Consider the following 19,069-nt stretch of genomic DNA (forward strand, 5'->3'; position numbering starts at 1 on the left):
AACTCAAGAAACGAGCTTCCAACCTGTATTTCACCGCGTGTCAAGGCGCACCCATCTTGTTTTCCACTTCGTTGACGGTGTCCTTCTTAGCGTGAGAGGTTCTTAGAAACTGAAGAAACGAGCTGCCAACCTGTATTTCATGGCGTGTCAAGGCGCACCCATCTTGTTTTCCACTTCGTCGACGGTGCCTTTCTTAGCGTGAGAGGTACTTAGAAACTTAAGAAACGAGCTACCAACCTGTATTTCACCGCGTGTCGAGGCGCACCCATCTTGTTTTCCACTTCGTTGACGGTGTCCTTCTTAGCGTGAGAGCTGCTTAGAAACTGAAGAAACGAGCTACCAACCTGTATTTCAGCGCATGTCGAGCCGCACCAATCTTGTTTCCCACTTCGTCGACGGTGTCTTGTAGCGTGAGAGATGCTTAGAAACCGAAAAAACGAGCAACCAACCTGTATTTCATCGCGTGTCAAGGCGCACCCACCTTGTTTTCCACTTCGTCGACGGTGCCCTTCTTAGCGTGAGAGGTACTTAGAAACTGCAGAAACGAGCTGCCAGCCTGTATTTCATCGCTTGTCAAGGCGCACCCATCTTGTTTCCCACCTCGTCGATGGTGTCCTTCTTAGCGTGAGAGGTGCTTAGAAACTGAAGAAACGAGCAACCAACCTGTATTTCATCGCGTGTGGAGGCGCACCCATCTTGTTTCTCACTTTGTGGACGGTGTTGTTCTTAGCGCCACAGATGCTTAGAAACTGAATAAACCACATACAAACCTGTAGTTTCAATGCGTGTCAAGGCACACCTATCTTGTTTCCCACTTCGTCAACGGTGTCCTTAGCGTGAGAGGTGCTTAGAAATTGAATAAACTAGCTACCAACCTGTGTTTCATCGCGTGTCAAGGCGCACCCATCTTGTTTCCCACTTCGTCGTCGGTGTCCTTTGCGTGAGAGGTGCTTAGAAACTGAAGAAACGAGCTGCCAACCTGTATTTCATCACCTGTCAATTCGCACCTATCTTGTTTCCCACTTCGTCGACGGTGTCTGTTGTAGCGTGAGAGATGCTTAGAAACCGAAAAAACAAGCTACCAACCTGTAGTTCACCGCGTGTCGAGGTGCACCCATCTTGTTTCCCACTTCGTCGACGGTGTCCTTCTTAGCGTGAGAGGTCCTTAGAAACTGAAGAAACGAGCAACCAACCTGTATTTCATCGCGTGTCAAGGCGCACCCATCTTGTTTCCCACGTCGTCGTCGGTGTCCTTCTTAGCGTGAGAGGTGCTTAGAAACTGAATGAAGAAACGAGCAACCAACCTGTATTTCATTGCGTGTCAAGGCGCACCCCTCTTGTTTTCCACTTCGTCGACGGTGTCCTTCTTAGCGTGAGATGTGCCCAGAAACTGCAGAAACGAGCTGCCAACCTGTATTTCATCGCGTGTCAAGGCGCACCCATCTTGTTTCCCACTTCGTCGACGGTGTCCTTCTTAGCGTGGAGGTGCTTAGAAACTGAAGAAACGAGCAACCAACCTGTATTTCATCGGGTGTCGAGGCGCACCCATCTTGTTTCTCACTTTGTGGACCGGTGTTGTTCTTAGTGCAACAGATGCTTAGAAACTGAAGAAACCACATACAAACCTGTATTTTCAATAGGTGTCAAGGCGCACCCATCTTGTTTCCCACTTCGTCGTCGGTGTCCTTCTTAGCGTGAGCGGTGCTTAGAAACTGAAGAAACTAGCTACCAACCTGAGTTTCATCGCGTGTCAAGGCGCACCCATCTTGTTTCCCACTTCGTCGTCGGTGTCCATAGCGTGAGAGGTGCTTAGAAACTGAAGAAACGAGCTGCCAACCTGTATTTCTTCGCGTGTCAAGGCGCACCCATCTTGTTTCCCACTTCGTCGTCGATGTCCTTCTTAGCGTGAGAGGTGCTTAGAAACTGAAGAAACGAACTGCCAACCTGTATTTCATCGCGTGTCAAGGTGCACCCATCTTGACAACGAGATTTGGCCGAGGCAGACCACACTTAGGGACGACACAAACATGTAAGCCTCATACGCCCGGAATCATCGAATGCAACAACTCAGGGAAAAGAGGCGCTTACGCCAGGAATCGAACCTGGGTCTTGTGATTTCCGGTCAGATATGCTACCACTACACCACACCAGCACGCCGTTTCCCATGAGAACTATGTAAGAGAGAATGGGAATAGCGTGGTTGGTTGTCCATCCCCCCCTACTTGCGGCACTCAATGGCTCATGGGAAACGGCGTGCTGGTGTGGTGTAGTGGTAGCATATCTGATCGGAAATCAGAAGACCCAGGTTCGATTCCTGGCGTCAGCGCCTCTTTTCCCAGAGTTGTTGCATTCGATGGCACCCATCTTGTTTCACACTTCGTCGACGGTGTCCTTCTTAGCGTGAGAGGTGCTTAGAAACTGAAGAAACGAGCAACCAACCTGTATTTCATCGCCTGTCAAGGCGCGCCCATCTTGTTTCCCACTTCGTCGTGAGTGTCCTTAGCGTGAGAGGTGCTTAGAAACTGAATGAAGAAACGAGCAACCAACCTGTATTTCATCGCGTGTCAAGGCGCACCCATCTTGTTTTCCACTTCATCGACGGTGTCCTTAGCGTGAGAGGTGCTTAGAAACTGAAGAAACGAGCTACCAACCTGTATTTCACCGCGTGTCAAGGCGCACCCAACCCGTTTTCCACTTCGTCGACGGTGTCCTTCTTAGCGTGAGAGGTGCTTAGAAACTGAAGAAACGAGCTGCCAACCTGTATTTCATCGCGTGTCAAGGCGCACCCATCTTGTTTCCCACTTCGTTTATGGTGTCCTTATTAGCGTGAGATGTGCTTAGGAAGTGAAGACACGAGCTGCCAACCTGTATTTCATCGCGTGTCAAGGCGCACCCATCTTGTTTCCCACTTCGTCCACGGTGTCCTTCTTAGTATGAGAGGTGCTTAGAAATTGAAACGACCTACCAACCTGTATTTCACCGCGTGTCAAGGCGCACCCATCTTGTTTCCCACTTCGTCGTCGGTGTCCTTCTTTGCGTGAGAGGTGCTTAGAAACTGAAGAAACGAGCTACCAACCTTTATTTCACCGCTTGTCAAGGCGCACCCATCTTGTTTTCCACTTTGTCGACGGTGTCTTTCTTAGCGTGAGAGGTGCGTCGAAACTGAAGAAACGAGCTACCAACCTGTATTGCACCGCGTGTCAAGGCGCACCCATCTTGTTTCCCACTTCGTCGACGGTGTGCTTAGGGTGAGAGGTGCTTAGAAACTGAAGAAATGAGCAACCAACCTGTATTTCATCGCCTGTCAAGGCACACCCATCTTGTTTCCCACTTCGTCGTCGGTGTCTTTCTTAGCGTGAGAGGTGCTTAGAAACTCAAGAAACGAGCTTCCAACCTGTATTTCACCGCGTGTCAAGGCGCATCCATCTTGTTTCCCACTTCATCGACGGTGTCCTTCTTAGCATGAGAGGTGCTTAGAAATTGAAACGACCTACCAACCTGTATTTCACCGCGTGTCAAGGCGCACCCATCTTGTTTTCCACTTCGTCGACGGTGTCTTTCTTAGGGTGAGAGGTGCTTAAAAACTGTAGAAACGAGCTACCAACCTGTATTTCACCGTGTGTCAAGGCGCCCCATCTTGTTTCCCACTTCGTCGACGGTGTCCTTCTTAGCGTGAGAGGTGCTTAGAAACTGAAGAAAGGAGCAAACAACCTGTACTTCATCGTCTGTCAAGGAGCACCCATCTTGTTTCTCACTTTGTGGACAGTGTTGTTCTTAACGCAACAGATGCTTAGAAACTGAAGAAACATACAAACCGGTATTTTGAATACGTGTCAAGGCGCACCCATCTTGTTTCCCACTTCGTCGACGGTGTCCTTAGCGTGAGAGGTGCTTAGAAACTGAAGAAACGAGCTACCAACCTGTATTTCACCGCGTGTCAAGGAGCACCCATCTTGTTTCCCACTTCGTCCTCGGTGTCCTTAGCGTGAGAGGTGCTTTGAAACTGAAGAAACGAGCTGCCAACCTGTATTTCATCGCGTGTCAAGGCGCACCCAACCCGTTTTCCACTTCGTCGACGGTGTCCTTCTTAGCGTGAGAGGTGCTTAGAAACTGAAGAAACGAGCTACCAACCTGTATTTCATCGCGTGTCAAGGCGCACCCATCTTGTTTCCCACTTCGTTTATGGTGTCCTTATTAGCGTGAGATGTGCTTAGGAAGTGAAGACACGAGCTGCCAACCTGTATTTCATCGCGTGTCAAGGCGCACCCATCTTGTTTCCCACTTCGTCCACGGTGTCCTTCTTAGTATGAGAGGTGCTTAGAAATTGAAACGACCTACCAACCTGTATTTCACCGCGTGTCAAGGCGCACCCATCTTGTTGCCCACTTCGTCGTCGGTGTCCTTCTTTGCGTGAGAGGTACTTAGAAACTGAAGAAACGAGCTACCAACCTTTATTTCACCGCTTGTCAAGGCGCACCCATCTTGTTTTCCACTTTGTCGACGGTGTCTTTCTTAGCGTGAGAGGTGCTTCGAAACTGAAGAAACGAGCTACCAACCTGTATTGCACCGCGTGTCAAGGCGCACCCATCTTGTTTCCCACTTCGTCGACGGTGTCCTTAGGGTGAGAGGTGCTTAGAAACTGAAGAAATGAGCAACCAACCTGTATTTCATCGCCTGTCAAGGCACACCCATCTTGCTTCCCACTTCGTCGTCGGTGTCTTTCTTAGCGTGAGAGGTGCTTAGAAACTCAAGAAACGAGCTTCCAACCTGTATTTCACCGCGTGTCAAGGCGCATCTATCCTGTTTCCCACTTCATCGACGGTGTCCTTCTTAGCATGAGAGGTGCTTAGAAATTGAAACGACCTACCAACCTGTATTTCACCGCGTGTCAAGGCGCACCCATCTTGTTTTCCACTTCGTCGACGGTGTCTTTCTTAGGGTGAGAGGTGCTTAAAAACTGTAGAAACGAGCTACCAACCTGTATTTCACCGTGTGTCAAGGCGCCCCATCTTGTTTCCCACTTCGTCGACGGTGTCCTTCTTAGCGTGAGAGGTGCTTAGAAACTGAAGAAAGGAGCAAACAACCTGTACTTCATCGCCTGTCAAGGAGCACCCATCTTGTTTCTCACTTTGTGGACAGTGTTGTTCTTAACGCAACAGATGCTTAGAAACTGAAGAAACATACAAACCTGTATTTTGAATACGTGTCAAGGCGCACCCATCTTGTTTCCCACTTCGTCGACGGTGTCCTTAGCGTGAGAGGTGCTTAGAAACTGAAGAAACGAGCTACCAACCTGTATTTCACCGCGTGTCAAGGTGCACCCATCTTGTTTCCCACTTCGTCCTCGGTGTCCTTAGCGTGAGAGGTGCTTTGAAACTGAAGAAACGAGCTGCCAACTTGTATTTCATCGCGTGTCAAAGCGCACCGATCTTGTTTCCCACTTCGTCGTCGGTGTACTTCTTAGTGTGAGAGGTGCTTAGAAACTGAAGAAACGAGCTGCCAACATGTATTTCATCGCGTGTCAAGGCGCACCCATCTTGTTTCTCACGTCATCGTCGGTGTCCTTCTTAGCGTGAGAGGTGCTTAGAAACAGAAGAAATGAGCTACCAACCTGTATTTCACCGCGTGTCAAGGCGCACCCATCTTGTTTCCCACTTCATCGGCGGTGTCCTTACCGTGAGAGGTGCTTAGAAACTGAAGAAACGAGCAACCAATCTGTATTTCATCGTCTGTCAAGGTGCACCCATCTTGTTTCTCACTTTGTGGACGGTGTTGTTCTTAGAACAACAGATGCTTAGAAACTGAAGAAACAACATACAAACCTGTAATTCAATACGTGTCAAGGCGCACCCATCTTGTTTCCAACTTCGTCGACGGTGTCCTTCTTAGCGTGAGAGGTGCATAGAAATCGAAAAAACTAGCTACCAACCTGTGTTTCATCGCGTGTCAAGGCGCACCCATCTTGTTTCCCACTTTATCGTCGGTGTCCTTAGCGTGAGAGGTGCTTAGATACCGAAGAAATGAGCTACCAACCTGCATTTCACCGTCTATCAAGGCGCACCCATCTTGTTTCCTGCTTTGTTAACGGTGTCTCTAGCATGAGAGGTGCTTAGAAACTAAAGAAACGAGCTGCAAGCCTGTATTTCATCGTGTGTCAAGGCACACCCATCTTGTTTCCCACTTCGTTGATGGTGTCCTTCAGTTGGGAGGGAGCTTAGGAAAGTTAAAGTTAAAGGAGAGGGGAAGATATGCGTACACAACAGCAGCACTCTCCTCTGACGAAAGAACGAAGGTTCCACATGTCCTCCCGAAATATTTCGTGCAATTCATTTCGAAATGTTCTAGTGGACACAATGGTTACAACGGTAGCTGGTGGCCTGTTCCACATCTCGATAGCCTGCACAAAGAAACTATACGTGAAGGCTGTCACAGGGTTCGGATAACTTAGCTTCGCTTAACCCGATCCCCGCCTGCCTGTTAGGTTATGCCTGCCAGTTTGTTGGAGGAAGGCAGCTAGGTGAGTGAGCGTTACAGGAACGACTTCTCTAAACAAAACAGTTTACTCTCAGAATACGGTGCTGCAATAAGTGCACAGACGATAACCCGAAAGAACATTGCACAACCAATGCACCACACGTTACATTCGTGAAAATCAAACACATACAAGAGGTAGAACTGTCCTTCCTAAGGGGGTCGAAACGGAGGACTAGAATGGTTCTACCCCATGCAATTCTATCAAAAAAGGTAAAAAATCTGTATCAATGCCATTCTACCCAAAAAGGTAGAATTTTACACCTTTTTTTCTGTGTGTACACTATAGATACTCGCGTCAACGCTCAAAACGGCCACACAGGCAATACTCGCAATAACTCTTCACAGGCAATACATTGAAACCTACAACAAACAAAAGTTCCTATCTGGCAGGGCGGGAAGTCCTCGAAATTGGGGATTTGCTCGATGTTAAAAAAGTTTGGGTACAGCGGGATGTCCCTGACGAATCCCGCGTCGATACCAGGCCTGCTCCACACAGAACACGACACTACACGCACAGGTGGAACTGAACAAAACCTTCCTTTTCCTTAACTGGATCATCATTTCATCATTTACCTAAGCTATACCAACTCATAGCTTATTCCCCATACCCATCGGCCCTAATTCCCAATTATTTTCTTTTCTTTTTCTTTTACTTTTATTTAATTTTCTTTTGTTCTTTTCTTTCCTCTTTTTTTTGCGGAATAGCAAGCCGACATGTCGTTTGGCTGACCTTTCCTCCCCTTTTCCTTCTTTGTTCTAATACATATATCCCCCGTCGGCCCTTCCCTGACGGACTGCCGCCAAACCCCTCCGACCACGACCCCGCGGGGCTGTGCTCCGACTCACAAACTGCTCGACTTCTATCTCTGAGCTCTGAACACCGACTTCCCGAAAACAACGTACGAGCAACTGTGGGACAAACAACCATCTTAAACTGCTTAATTATAAAAAAGAAAAATACTTCGCTTGGTCAAGTGTCTGCCCGTTCACACGCCCCCGTGTTCGCAGCTGCAGCAGCGTTAATTAGTATCTGACCGATTCCCGGGACACGGGAAAACGTCGCACGTTCTCAGAAATGCTGCGGGCTTTACACGTTGTGCGCGTCCTCTGTCTTCGATGGTCCCCTTCTCAATTGCGTTTCCGCCTACTTTTTTTACAGAACTGCCTGGATGCTTCCTCTTGTCCCAGTCCTTCCCCCAACGAAACACAGCTGCAAACGACCAAATTGTGGGAAACGATAGTCGTAAAAAAGCGAAAACACACGCAAATATTTGTCGTAATGTTACAAAGGCATTGACGCGTGGCTGATAAGGCTGCAGCTGCCTGTCATGAGTGTTGCGGAGAGTACGTTTCGTAAAAAATAAACAATACCTGTCCAATTCAGTTTTGACTTCTCGCGACAACAACTGGTGGAGGATAGTAAGTCGTGCAACATTTCTCCTAGTACTTAGGAGTTCAAGGCCAAGGCTGTGGCGGAGAGCAGTAACACGACTCAATCGTTGATACTCCGAACAAATAAATCGTACCGCCAGACGTTGGACCCGTTCGAGCTTATTTATAACTACATTTGTGTACAGGCTCCAAACTATAGAGGCATATTCTAATAATTGTCGCACCAGAGATTTACAGACAAGCCGCTTGCAGACAGAATCCTCCATACGTAAAGTGTGTCTCAAAGAAAACAATTGTTTGCGAGCAGCATTGTATACTGAAGTTACGTGAGCATCCCGCGTAAGATTGCTACAAAGTGTCACTCCTAAATATTTAAACTCAGCAACGCGTTTAACAGGCTTACTATCTAACATATATTGAAATTGTAGTGTCGCCTTGACGGCTTTACTTATATTAACTTTCCGGATTATTTAATATTATAATAACTTTAATGCTCCATGCAGTACACCAATCAGTGATAGCCGCGAGTGCCGAGTTAAGCGCTAATTGATCTTCTGGACCGGAAATATTATAGAGATAAATACAATCGTCCGTGAACAACCTCATTGTTACATCTTCCTGTACCACATCGAACAAATCGTTAACATATATCAAGAATAGCACTGGTCCTAATACTGACACTTGTGCAACACCTGAATATACATGTAACTTTGAGGGAAAAGCACCATTAATATCGACAAACTGCATACGGTCACTCAGGTAAAATTGGATCCAGGATAACACAAATGAATCAATACCCAAAACAGGCAATTTGTACAAGAGCTTATTATGAGCAACACAGTCAAAAGCCTCAACAAGGTCGACACTTACGAGATCGGTTTGTCCTTGCGTATTTACCGTAGTTTTCTGTGTACAACACGCGTGTTATACACGAAAAAAGTTGAAAAACGTCGACACTTACGAGATCGGCGTGTCCTCGCGTATTTACCGTAACTTTCGGTGTATAACACGCGTGTTATACACGAAAAAAATTGAAAAATTAGGCCGTGCGTGTTATCTATGAGTGCATGCTATACATCGATACATTTTCGATAACACGCAGTGCGGTGCCACCGGCGTTCTCGAGGGCTTGCAGCTGACCTTAATGCTTCAAGCCTGCTGTTAGAAATGAAGCGGTTGAGAATACTTGGAATGTCGTAACGTAGTTCATGAACAATAAGGTGTCATGGTACATAAAGCTGTGCTTGGTGTATTGCTGCCAGTCGTGCTGACCGCTGCTGGAGACGATGGCACCGAGGAAGCAGAGTTTCAGTGCGGCCTTCAAGTTGCGGGCTGCGACTATCCTTGACTTTGCTGACCAAGAGCGAGGGAGGCTCCGCCTCCAAATGGCGCGCCAATAGGAGGACTCGGGAGGCGGAGCGATGCGGCCTCTGCTCTCGCCTAATAGATGGCGCATCGGTAGCGCTCGGCTCGGCATATGTGAGCCGCTGTCGTCTGCGTCTTCCGGTAGAGCTACGACCTTGCGACGTCGTACGCGACGGCCTGGCGTACCTGGCGGCAGCGCGGTGACGAACATTGCCTCAGCTCATGAAAAAGGAAATGAATGTTGCTGCTTTTGTTCTACTCCTCGCACTGAAATAAATCATTTAAAATAATTGTACTGTTTCTTTTTTTTTTCTTTTTGTAAGTAGTTACGTAATTATACTGCGTAGTCTTGAGGATTATGCTTCATGGATGTGTCATTACATTACCAAATTTTTGGCCAGTTCGACGTTTCGCTCCGCTCTTATGCGTGAACATTGTCTCAGGAGATAAACTGATGTTCTGAGGCTGGAACAACATAGAGGGGACAGATACAAACAAAGCCTTTCATCATTGTCTCAGCTCATGAAAAAGGAAAGAAATGTTGCTGCTTGTTCTGCTCCTCACACTGAACTAAATCCTTTGAAATAATTATACTCTGTTTCTTTTTTTCCCTTTTTGTAAGTAGTTACGGAAGAAAATAATTGTACTGTGTGTGTGTGTTTCGTTTTTGTAAGTACAGAAGTACGTAAAAAGGAAAGGAATGTTGCTGATTGTTCTACTTTTTGCACTGAAATAAATAATTTGAAATAATTGTACTGTGTGTGTCTTTTTCGTTTTGTAAGTCGTTACGGAAGAAACTGTTTCCTTTTTTGTAAGGGATTCCGGGACATTTGATCGAACGTCGTTTGGTCGAAAGCTGTTTGATCGAACGCGGGACATTTGGACGAAAGCCATTTGATCGAACACCGTTTGATCGAAACAGCAGCGGTCATGAAACAGAACACACAGACAACGTGACAAGACTAAGGAGCAATTCCCCAAGGCCCTGATACCTTCTGCATATTTCCGGCAGATATGTTGAAAAAACGCAGCGAACCACATGTCTTACGTTAGTGTGGGCGTAGGAAAAAATTGTCCCAGTTTGCGGAGCATTTTACCAAATGAAATGTTTGCGCGTACTTTTAGCAATACGCTGAGGCAGTATCAGCCACGAGGACATGAGAGTGGAGCTAAACGTCTAATTTTACTTTCATCGCTCCGCCTCTCGAGTCCTCCTATTGGCTCTTGGTCAGCAAAGTCAAGGATAGTCCCCACATCACCACCAGCAATGGGGTAGAGTATCGCCCCTGGCGATGAAACTCTCCATTCATCATCTCACAATAAAGTTGTTGTTGTTTGATATCCCTTGTGATCCAAGGATTAAGTTTATGTAGGAACTTACACCTGAAAGGTACATACTTTTCAATACAGTGGTTCACTATGGTGAAGGCATGCAACGAATTAACATCTGAATCCAAAAGATTTCTAAATCTTTTGGAAATCATACAGAGACGATAATTCCAAGTAATCCAAGATACATGTACTAACATCATCACTATTGGAGTAATCCTTTATGATCACATCGTTTGGTTTCTGTTTGACCGTCTGTACACAAAGTTGAAATTGGGCAAGCACCATTTTATGATCGGAAACAACAGGTAAAATCGTACAAGAATAATTGTCAAACCTTGTTGTCAGCGTGTTGTTGCGAAGTATTTGATGTAAGTTATAGGAAAGTGCCATAGACTTCAAGACGTCACAACTGGTAGGCTCGATTAGCCCAATAATGCATGTGTTCCAGTTTATGTGCGACAAATTAAAATCACCTAATACATTAACACTTGCTGTTGGGTGAATATTTCTGTTCATAAATTCATGGATCTCATTGAGAGACGCAACAGGAGACACGGGGGCCGATAAACAGCCCCCTATGAATTGAGATACAAGGGTTGTTCAAGTCAACCCGGGTCTTGTCATTTTTCGTAAAACGTAAAATGAACTTACAGGCGAGAAATTAGTTTTATTTTTCAACGTAATCTCCAGCTGCACTAATGCACTTCTCCCAGCGTTTCACGAGGGCTTGGATGCCAGCAGCGTAGAAATCCTTACCGGCGCGTAGCAGCCATGACCGGACCGCATTCTTGACCTCGTCGTCGCAGCTGAAGTGGCGGCCCCAAAGGAACGCCTTCAGTGGCCCGAAGAGATGGAAATCGCTGAGAGCGAGGTCTGGACTGTAAGGGGGATGTGGCAGCAACTCCCAGCCAAGTTCCTGTAAGGTGCGTGTCGTGAGGTGCGCGGTATGCGGGCGTGCATTGTCCTATAGGAGGAGTACGCCTTTGGTGATGAGGCCCGGCCGCTTTGGCTTCGGCTTCTTATGCACATCCCTGAGAACCTGGCAGTAATATGCACTATTGATGGTGGTACCAGTGGGCTGAAAATCAACATGAACAACGCCAGCCTTGTCCCAGAAAACCGTGGTCATGACCTCACCCGCAGACGGGGTACTTCGGAACTTCTTGGTAGCTGGCGAGCCCGGATGCTTCCACTGTTTTGATTCACGTTTAGACTCAGGAGTGAAATGGTGAACCCACGTTTCATCGCACGTGATGATCCGATCAAGGAACGGCTGTCCTTCAGTACCGAAACGGTACCTTAGCTCTTGGGAGATTTCCAGTCTTCTCTGTCGGTCAAACACGGAGAGCTGCCTCGGGACCCAACGGGCACTAACTTTCCGAAGCTGGAGGTGTTCCTGAATGATAGTGCTCAGCCTGCCCACAGAAAGGCCCGTCTTTCGAGCCAGTTTGAGACATGTTATCCGTCGGTCCTTGAGGATCAGGCGCTCCACAAGTTGGATGTTCTCATGAACTCTGACACTGGGCTCTGAGCCGCCCCGGCCGGGATCGTCCTGCACTGATGTACAGCCGTCACGAAACCGTTTGCACCACTCAAACGCTTTGCTGCGCCTAAGTATATCGTGGCCATACTGAGCCTGAAGTCTTCTGTAAATTTCAGACGACTTTACACCTTCATTCGCGAGAAACTTCATGACAATTCGTTGTTCGGTGTGCGCCCTCACCTCGTTGTTGGCCATCTTGTCCAGCGGGTGTCTTCTGTTTTGCACAAACTTTGGACCACGACATGGTGAACGCGGAGGCCTGTCGCGTGTGAAAATGACGAAAAAGAAGTAGCGCGAGCCATTTGCATACCATTTTACTCTCAGGAGACAGAAAGTCCAGGTTTGACTTGAACACCCCTCGTACGTCACTATGTCACGGTAATTGTGACGAAGACGAGGTTTAAAAATAAAAGAAGGAAGACTTGAGGCATTCTTTCTCTTCTTCAGCCTGATCGCAGCCTGGTCGCTTGTTGTCTCATGTAACGTCCAGCCACGTTACAACTTGGCGCCCGAACGGGGACTCGAACCCCGGACCGTTAGGCTACACATGACCTGGGTATGCAGCCTCCTTGCAGCTATCATTGCTCGTCTGAATCACCTAGGGATCAGGTCAGGGCAGCAGTGTTCAATTGCACCAGGAAATTGGCTTGAAATAAGTCAAATGTGTTTGATAAATTGGGATAAGTTTTCGGCAGTCTACACACACGCGTGTAGTGCCATCTTTCTTCTTGACAAGGACTAATGGAGATGCCCAGGCGCTGCGTGCCCCCTTGCGCATGCACATTTAACATTTTCATCCTCCTGCTCAGGAATACCATAAACAACAATCTTATTTCTACGGGAGCGGTCTTTGAGGTCGGTAAGCTTCGTTTGTTGTGCATGTAGTACCATTGACAACCTTTCGACGTTCGATTCTATGGTAGTCAGCTTGCTTTTAATGACCTGCATCTGTGAAATGCTTTCTTCCAGCTTTTTTCCTACCGTATCAGCTGAATTCAATTGTGCTCTTATTTCGCATTCGTTTTGTTTGACCCACTATTAGTGAGATGTAGGTTTCAATTTGCTCAGTACTACTAATCTGCATTTGGCGGATGACACCACATTATTATTTTATATGGTACGCGAATAGTAGGGCAGATCATCCTCTAATTACTTGCAGTTTGCAAATACGGAAACATGAAAACGAAGTACGGGCAGTCGCCATTAACCGCCAATATCTTGCGTGGAATCGAAGACAATTACATTCGGAGAATCTTGCATGTAATGATCTTTTCATCCAAGAGTGGCGAGGTATATGCACCATCAGCAGCGGACGTGCACTTCAATAGCACGAACGTCTTCTTCTCATATGCTGCTACGATAACGTACACGTGGATATTGAAGATACACGAGATATCTTAATAACGAGGATCAAGCACACTCGTTGTCTATCTGCCACCGTTCATTTGACTGCGATGCTGCTGGACTCGAAACATGTAACTATATACGTGACGGACGTCAGGACCTCGACGATCATGTACGAGTGCCGTGTATACAGTCATCGCAAAGTTATTGGTCCCCGTTAAGGGACCAATATTTAAGGCTGAGGAGCCCGTTTGCGCATTCATTGTTTCGCGTGTACACATCGAGTCCAGGAGCAGAAATCACCAGAATGCACGTGATAGCGGCGGGCCTTCCGGTAAGTAAATGACAAGAAATGATGCACCTCGCTTGCATTATTTCGAAAAACCGTTTTGCCTATTTTGCTCACAAACAGTACAGGAGCATCGCTTCTCCCGATTTTGTTGGATGGGCTGCAATCTGCTGTACCACTTGTGAAAAAGATGGTTTGGAATTCTACAGTACCTGTATTTTAAATGTCAAGAATTTTTAACATAACTTGCCCTGTAAAAGGATGTCTACTGCATGCTACCAGAAATTTGAATCAACAGCAAGGCGACGCGACTACAATTGGCTACTGATGTTTATTGAAACAAGTGGAATCGTAATGGGTGAGCCGTGGGGTCAGTACCGCATGCTAGTAGCCTAGCTAAAGGTGTCCTCATGATTTAATCCATCTACCTCATGCTTTAGGATAGCTCTGCAATGTGTTAGGAGCATCTCGTCTTGTGCATTCATGCACTCTTAAGTTGGTAGCGTCTATATAAAAGGAAACAAATTGGAACTGGAAATTATCTCTAAATATATGACCGCGGTGTCATCTTTCGTTCCCTACATATAAAGGCAACAATGTCGCTTCTTCAAATATTAGTTACTCTTATATCAAGGGCACTGTCACCTTTGGTTCTCTATAGATAAAGACAACAATGTCGCATCTCTAAATATCAATGTTACCTCTCTATATTGAGGGCATTGTACCCTTAAAAATATGTGTGATGTTAATTTTATGCGCTCATTCCTGACCTTTGAGACTGGCACACTGAGGCAACTCAAGGGCCGGGAATGACCAAACAAAATTAAAACTCAGTCCACATTACTTAATATTCTTGTGTTAATGTTTCATTATCGCAGGTCAGTGCGAGCGTCTGAAATTGGGACAGCTGCCAGCTGTCCCAATTGGCATAAAAAGTAGCATAAAAAACAGTCACAATAGGTTAACTTAAAAGCGTATGTATTCAACAGTAAGTTGTACACTTTCGACAGCACAGAAAATACGCAGTGCAGACTTGCACAGCTTACAAGGAACTTAAATCGGCTTGAGGCCACTAAACTTATATATAGAACCATATCCTGCAAAGCGTGCTGAATGTGAAGCAGTTATATAGGGTGCGCATTTTTTTCTAGTTTTGCTATTAAAGTTTTGAGTTTGACATTCATAAAACCTTCAGGGATGCTGCCTTTACAAGATTTCTTTGCAGCAGAAGTAAGGTTTGGCCAAATGCTAACCGTGTGGTCTAGCTTTCATATTGGCTTGCGATGAAACGGCAGCGGTCGGGTTCCTTATGCTGACCCTCGCAGGTCTTTTGTGTTCTCTTCGTCTTGCTTCCAGTATTGCGCGATAAGTCAGTTGATGTTACCTCTCAGATATCAGTTTGCTTCCAATGCAGTTAATAAAGGATAGTCAACTGGAAACATATACAGGGTGCGTGATTAAAAACTGACCAGAAGTTTTAAAAATAGAAGCCGCACTTTTTCCTGCGCAAATTGTGGTGCCTGTATTTATTTCTAGCATGGCCTACTCAAAAATAGTTTTAATTCGGCTCATAGTGCCGTCATTAATGAGTTACCGTAATTAATTAGCTTAATTAATGGGAAATGATGCCTGGTGTAAATTATAGAGTTGTAGCGCATAGTCATCCGATATGCTTTCCATCAAAGTTCAACTTCCTGAGACATTCTGTAAGGCAATAAAAATTATTGAAAAAACGATCCTTTCCTGGATTATTGAAGAAACGAGTTCTCCTGGCTAGCCACGTATTTTGGAACTGCCAGAAAGAACTGAGAGAGGGAGCAGTGCGAGGGGAACCCGAAAAAGCGGTCGTACGTCATACGAAAGTATGCGTCGCGCTCGTTTTTTCAATAAGTTTCCTCAAATCACAATCAAAGTGTGATTTTTCAATCACACTGCCTAGCGGTCAAACCGGAAGTGCCGCCATGCTAAGTCTCGTTCCAAATCTCGCCAAGTCCGCTATTCAGTCGGCTACCGCCTAGTGCGCATCGACGCAGTCTAGGCGCCTCGGCTAGGCAAGCCTGTTCCAATAGTGACAAGCAAAGGGGTCTACTCAGCTGCCTAGTCAGGCGGCTTCGCGGGCGCGAGGTATTGGAACGCAGCCAGTGTTGTGCTCGTATCTACGTAAATGATGTTCTTGCCACAGCAGCTCTCCCAACTAAAGCTACCAAAAACTTGTTTGAAATGTTTTCACCTGAATGTGCAGTCATTGAATAATGAGGAGGACAAACTGATAGAGTTGTTTCAGAATATTGATATCTCGTTTGATCTGATTATGTTTACCGAAACCAGTTGCACTGAAAATGCTCGTCCAATTAACATGGATGGCTATAAAACATTTTATATTAGTAGAACCGAGAAACGACGTGGTGGTATAGCTATTTACACAAAGCGAAATATGTCATGTGAAGTCTTACCGGAATTTACAGCCTGTACATCGGACATTGAAATTTTGTGTTTAAAAAGTGGTAATAATATATTTGCCACAGTGTACAGACCACCTAGTGGTTGCTTTACTAGTTTTCTTGTCTACATGGATCAATTCCTGTGTTTCGTCATTTCAAATAGATATGTCTTGTGCCTTGGCGGTAACTTGAACGTGAATATTCTAGAACAATCACGACATCAAAGAGAATTTTCTATGTTGCTACAATCCCATGCTGTCAGAAATGTTATATCTGATCCAACACGTATAACATTACAAACTTCTACACTTATTGACTTAATAATAACAAACTACAATGAGCTGCAGTTAGAGTCCGGCACTATCGTAGCAGATGTTAGCGATCACTTGCCTGTATTTGCTTGTATGGATATGTATACGCTAAAACACAGCAATGAGAGCGAAAGCTATTATCAAGATATAAATGCCAATTCGCTGCACAGATTCCGAAGTGAAGTAATACAAACGTATTGGTCATTCGTGTATGAAGAAAATGACGCAAATAGATCGTATGAAACGTTCATCAGAGACATTTTCCGCTTGTGCAGCGTACACGAGTTCGTACGGCCCGCAGGCCATGGATGACAAAGATAATGCTTAACATGATTCGTCGGAAACGGCGGTTATACGAAGCATTTCGGAAGACAAGGGATCTTGACACCTTAGATACATTTGAGAAATATAGAAACCACGTGAATTCACTTTTGTAATTCTTTTTTGCATAAAGCAAAACTAGGGTATTACAATAGGCTTTTCGATAACTCTATGTTAAAAAATCCCGAGGCCATATGGAAAACATTAAACGTATATCCGGTACAGGTAAAGAAAGGGAACCGATGGGCTCCTTGTACATAGAAAATGAACATATGTCAGGTAAACGGCTAGCTGATACATTTAACGATTTCCTTACGCATTTACCAGACATACCTTTCACACAAAGTGAAACAACATTACAATCCCACGTAAATACCTCACTGTTTCTTGTGCCTACGGAAACAGACGCAGTTTTCTCTGTGTTTAGCTCTCCGAACAATACCAAAAGTGTCGATTATGATGGCATTCAAATTAGACCAGTGAAATTTACTATAGACATCTTATCTTCTTATTTCACACATATATTTAACTTAGCATTATCAACAGGCGTGTTTCCTGAACGAATGCAAATTGCAAAGGTATCGGTAATATATAAGGGTGGCGACAAAACTAATATGGCAAATTACAGACCAGTGTCGGTGTTGTCGGTTTTCTCGAAAGGGCTAGAAAAGGTAATTCACAAAAGATTACATGGGTTCATAGAAAAACACGACCTTATATCGGATTCGCCATTTGGCTTTATGAAGGGCAGGTCTACCGAGCTGGCCCTTTTAAATGTGAAGGAGATTATGTTAAAAAAGTTTGAGGAAAAAAATATTCTATTAGGGGTGTTTATAGACTTCTCTAAAGCATTTGACAGAATTGATCACAAAATACTTTTGCAGAAGTTATTTAGGTATGGCATTCGGGGTAATGTACTTCAACTTTTCCGTACATATCTATCTTGTCGGAAGCAATGCGTGCAAATTAATTCTGCTATATCAGACTTGCAAAATATAACAATTGGGGAACCTCAAGGAAGCATTCTCGGTCCATCTTTATTTATTTTATATGTTAACGACATCATAGACATAGCACGCACAGTCTCGTATGTAATATACGCCGATGATGTCAGTATATTTTTGTCAGGGTCTTGTGCGAATGACTTGATTAAACGAACTAATACAGTACTTGATGCCATGCACTCTTGGGCGCAGAAAAACAAACTTATCATAGATACGAAGAAAACTAAGGCTATGATATTTCGACCTAACAATAAGAAAGTTTATAGAGATATCGAACTTAAAATGGCTTCCAATTCTGTTGACATAGTGGATAGATCTAAATTATTGGGAGTATATTTTTCCCATACAATGTCTTGGGATGAGCACTGTCGACACGTACAATCCAAAATATCTTCAGCAGTAGGAATACTTTACAGACATTTCTATCTTCCTACTAAAGCTAAACTGGTAATATACAAGGCCTTATTTCTTTCTCGCGTACAGTACTGTCACCTTCTCTGCTCTCCAGCTCTCACTCTCTCCTCTGCTCCTCCAGGGGAACCTCGACCAAGAAAAATATCGAATCCCTTTTAGTCTTACAGAAAAAAGCAGTACGGGCAATAGCAAATGTAGGTTACAATACGAGCACAAAACATTTATTTACAAATTTATCCCTCATAAGGGTGACAGAATTGTACAAATATCACTTCAGTTTAACTTATAAACGCATGCATCACCAAAATAACTATAGCTTTCATAACATTGTTAAACTAGAAAAAAATGAACACTTACACTGCTTACGTTCCCTTTTGACCTGGGTTGTTCATAGACCCCGGACTGAATACGGAACACAACTAATATCATACCAGTTGCCAACATTACTTAATGTCCATACGAAGGTTAACTTCCTAAACATAAGCAAACCTGACATCAGGCGCCTTCTCTTTGCCGCTGACGAATCAGTTGTGTACGGTTCTTGCGAAGTGTTTCGATTAACGTAGCCTCCATGTGTTATTTCTCTTTTCTTTTGTATTTTGAATTGCTTATGTTACTTGTATTGCTGTGTTACTTGCTTGTGTTACATGTGTGTTACATGCTTGTGTTACTTGTAATGCTGCTTGTACTGCTGAAGGAGGGGCTGGGACTTGTCAAGCCACATTGTGTGGCTTTTTTCCCATTACCCTGGGCTTACTGTAAAAAGTAAGCTTACTGTA

The 19,069-nt window shown here is 45.1% G+C and overlaps 1 protein-coding gene and 1 non-coding gene across 2 annotated transcripts; one reads left to right on the forward strand and one right to left on the reverse strand.

The window, feature by feature from the left end:
• The first annotated feature begins 2,255 nt into the window (after positions 1–2,255).
• Trnas-gga (transfer RNA serine (anticodon GGA)) lies at positions 2,256–2,326 on the forward strand. Its single transcript has one exon. It is a non-coding gene; the product is annotated as a tRNA-Ser (tRNA).
• A 9,261-nt stretch (positions 2,327–11,587) lies between these two features.
• On the reverse strand, positions 11,588–12,361 carry LOC135384841 (protein GVQW3-like). Its single transcript, XM_064614023.1, has 2 exons — positions 11,999–12,361; positions 11,588–11,815 (listed from the first exon to the last, which is right to left on the reverse strand). The coding sequence occupies exons 1-2, from the start codon at positions 12,359–12,361 to the stop codon at positions 11,588–11,590; spliced, it is 591 nt and encodes a 196-aa protein (XP_064470093.1).
• Between the last annotated feature and the right edge of the window lie 6,708 nt (positions 12,362–19,069).

This window comes from Ornithodoros turicata, chromosome 2 (assembly GCF_037126465.1).
Source record: "Ornithodoros turicata isolate Travis chromosome 2, ASM3712646v1, whole genome shotgun sequence".
In the NCBI taxonomy this organism is placed as follows: Eukaryota; Metazoa; Arthropoda; class Arachnida; order Ixodida; family Argasidae; genus Ornithodoros; species Ornithodoros turicata.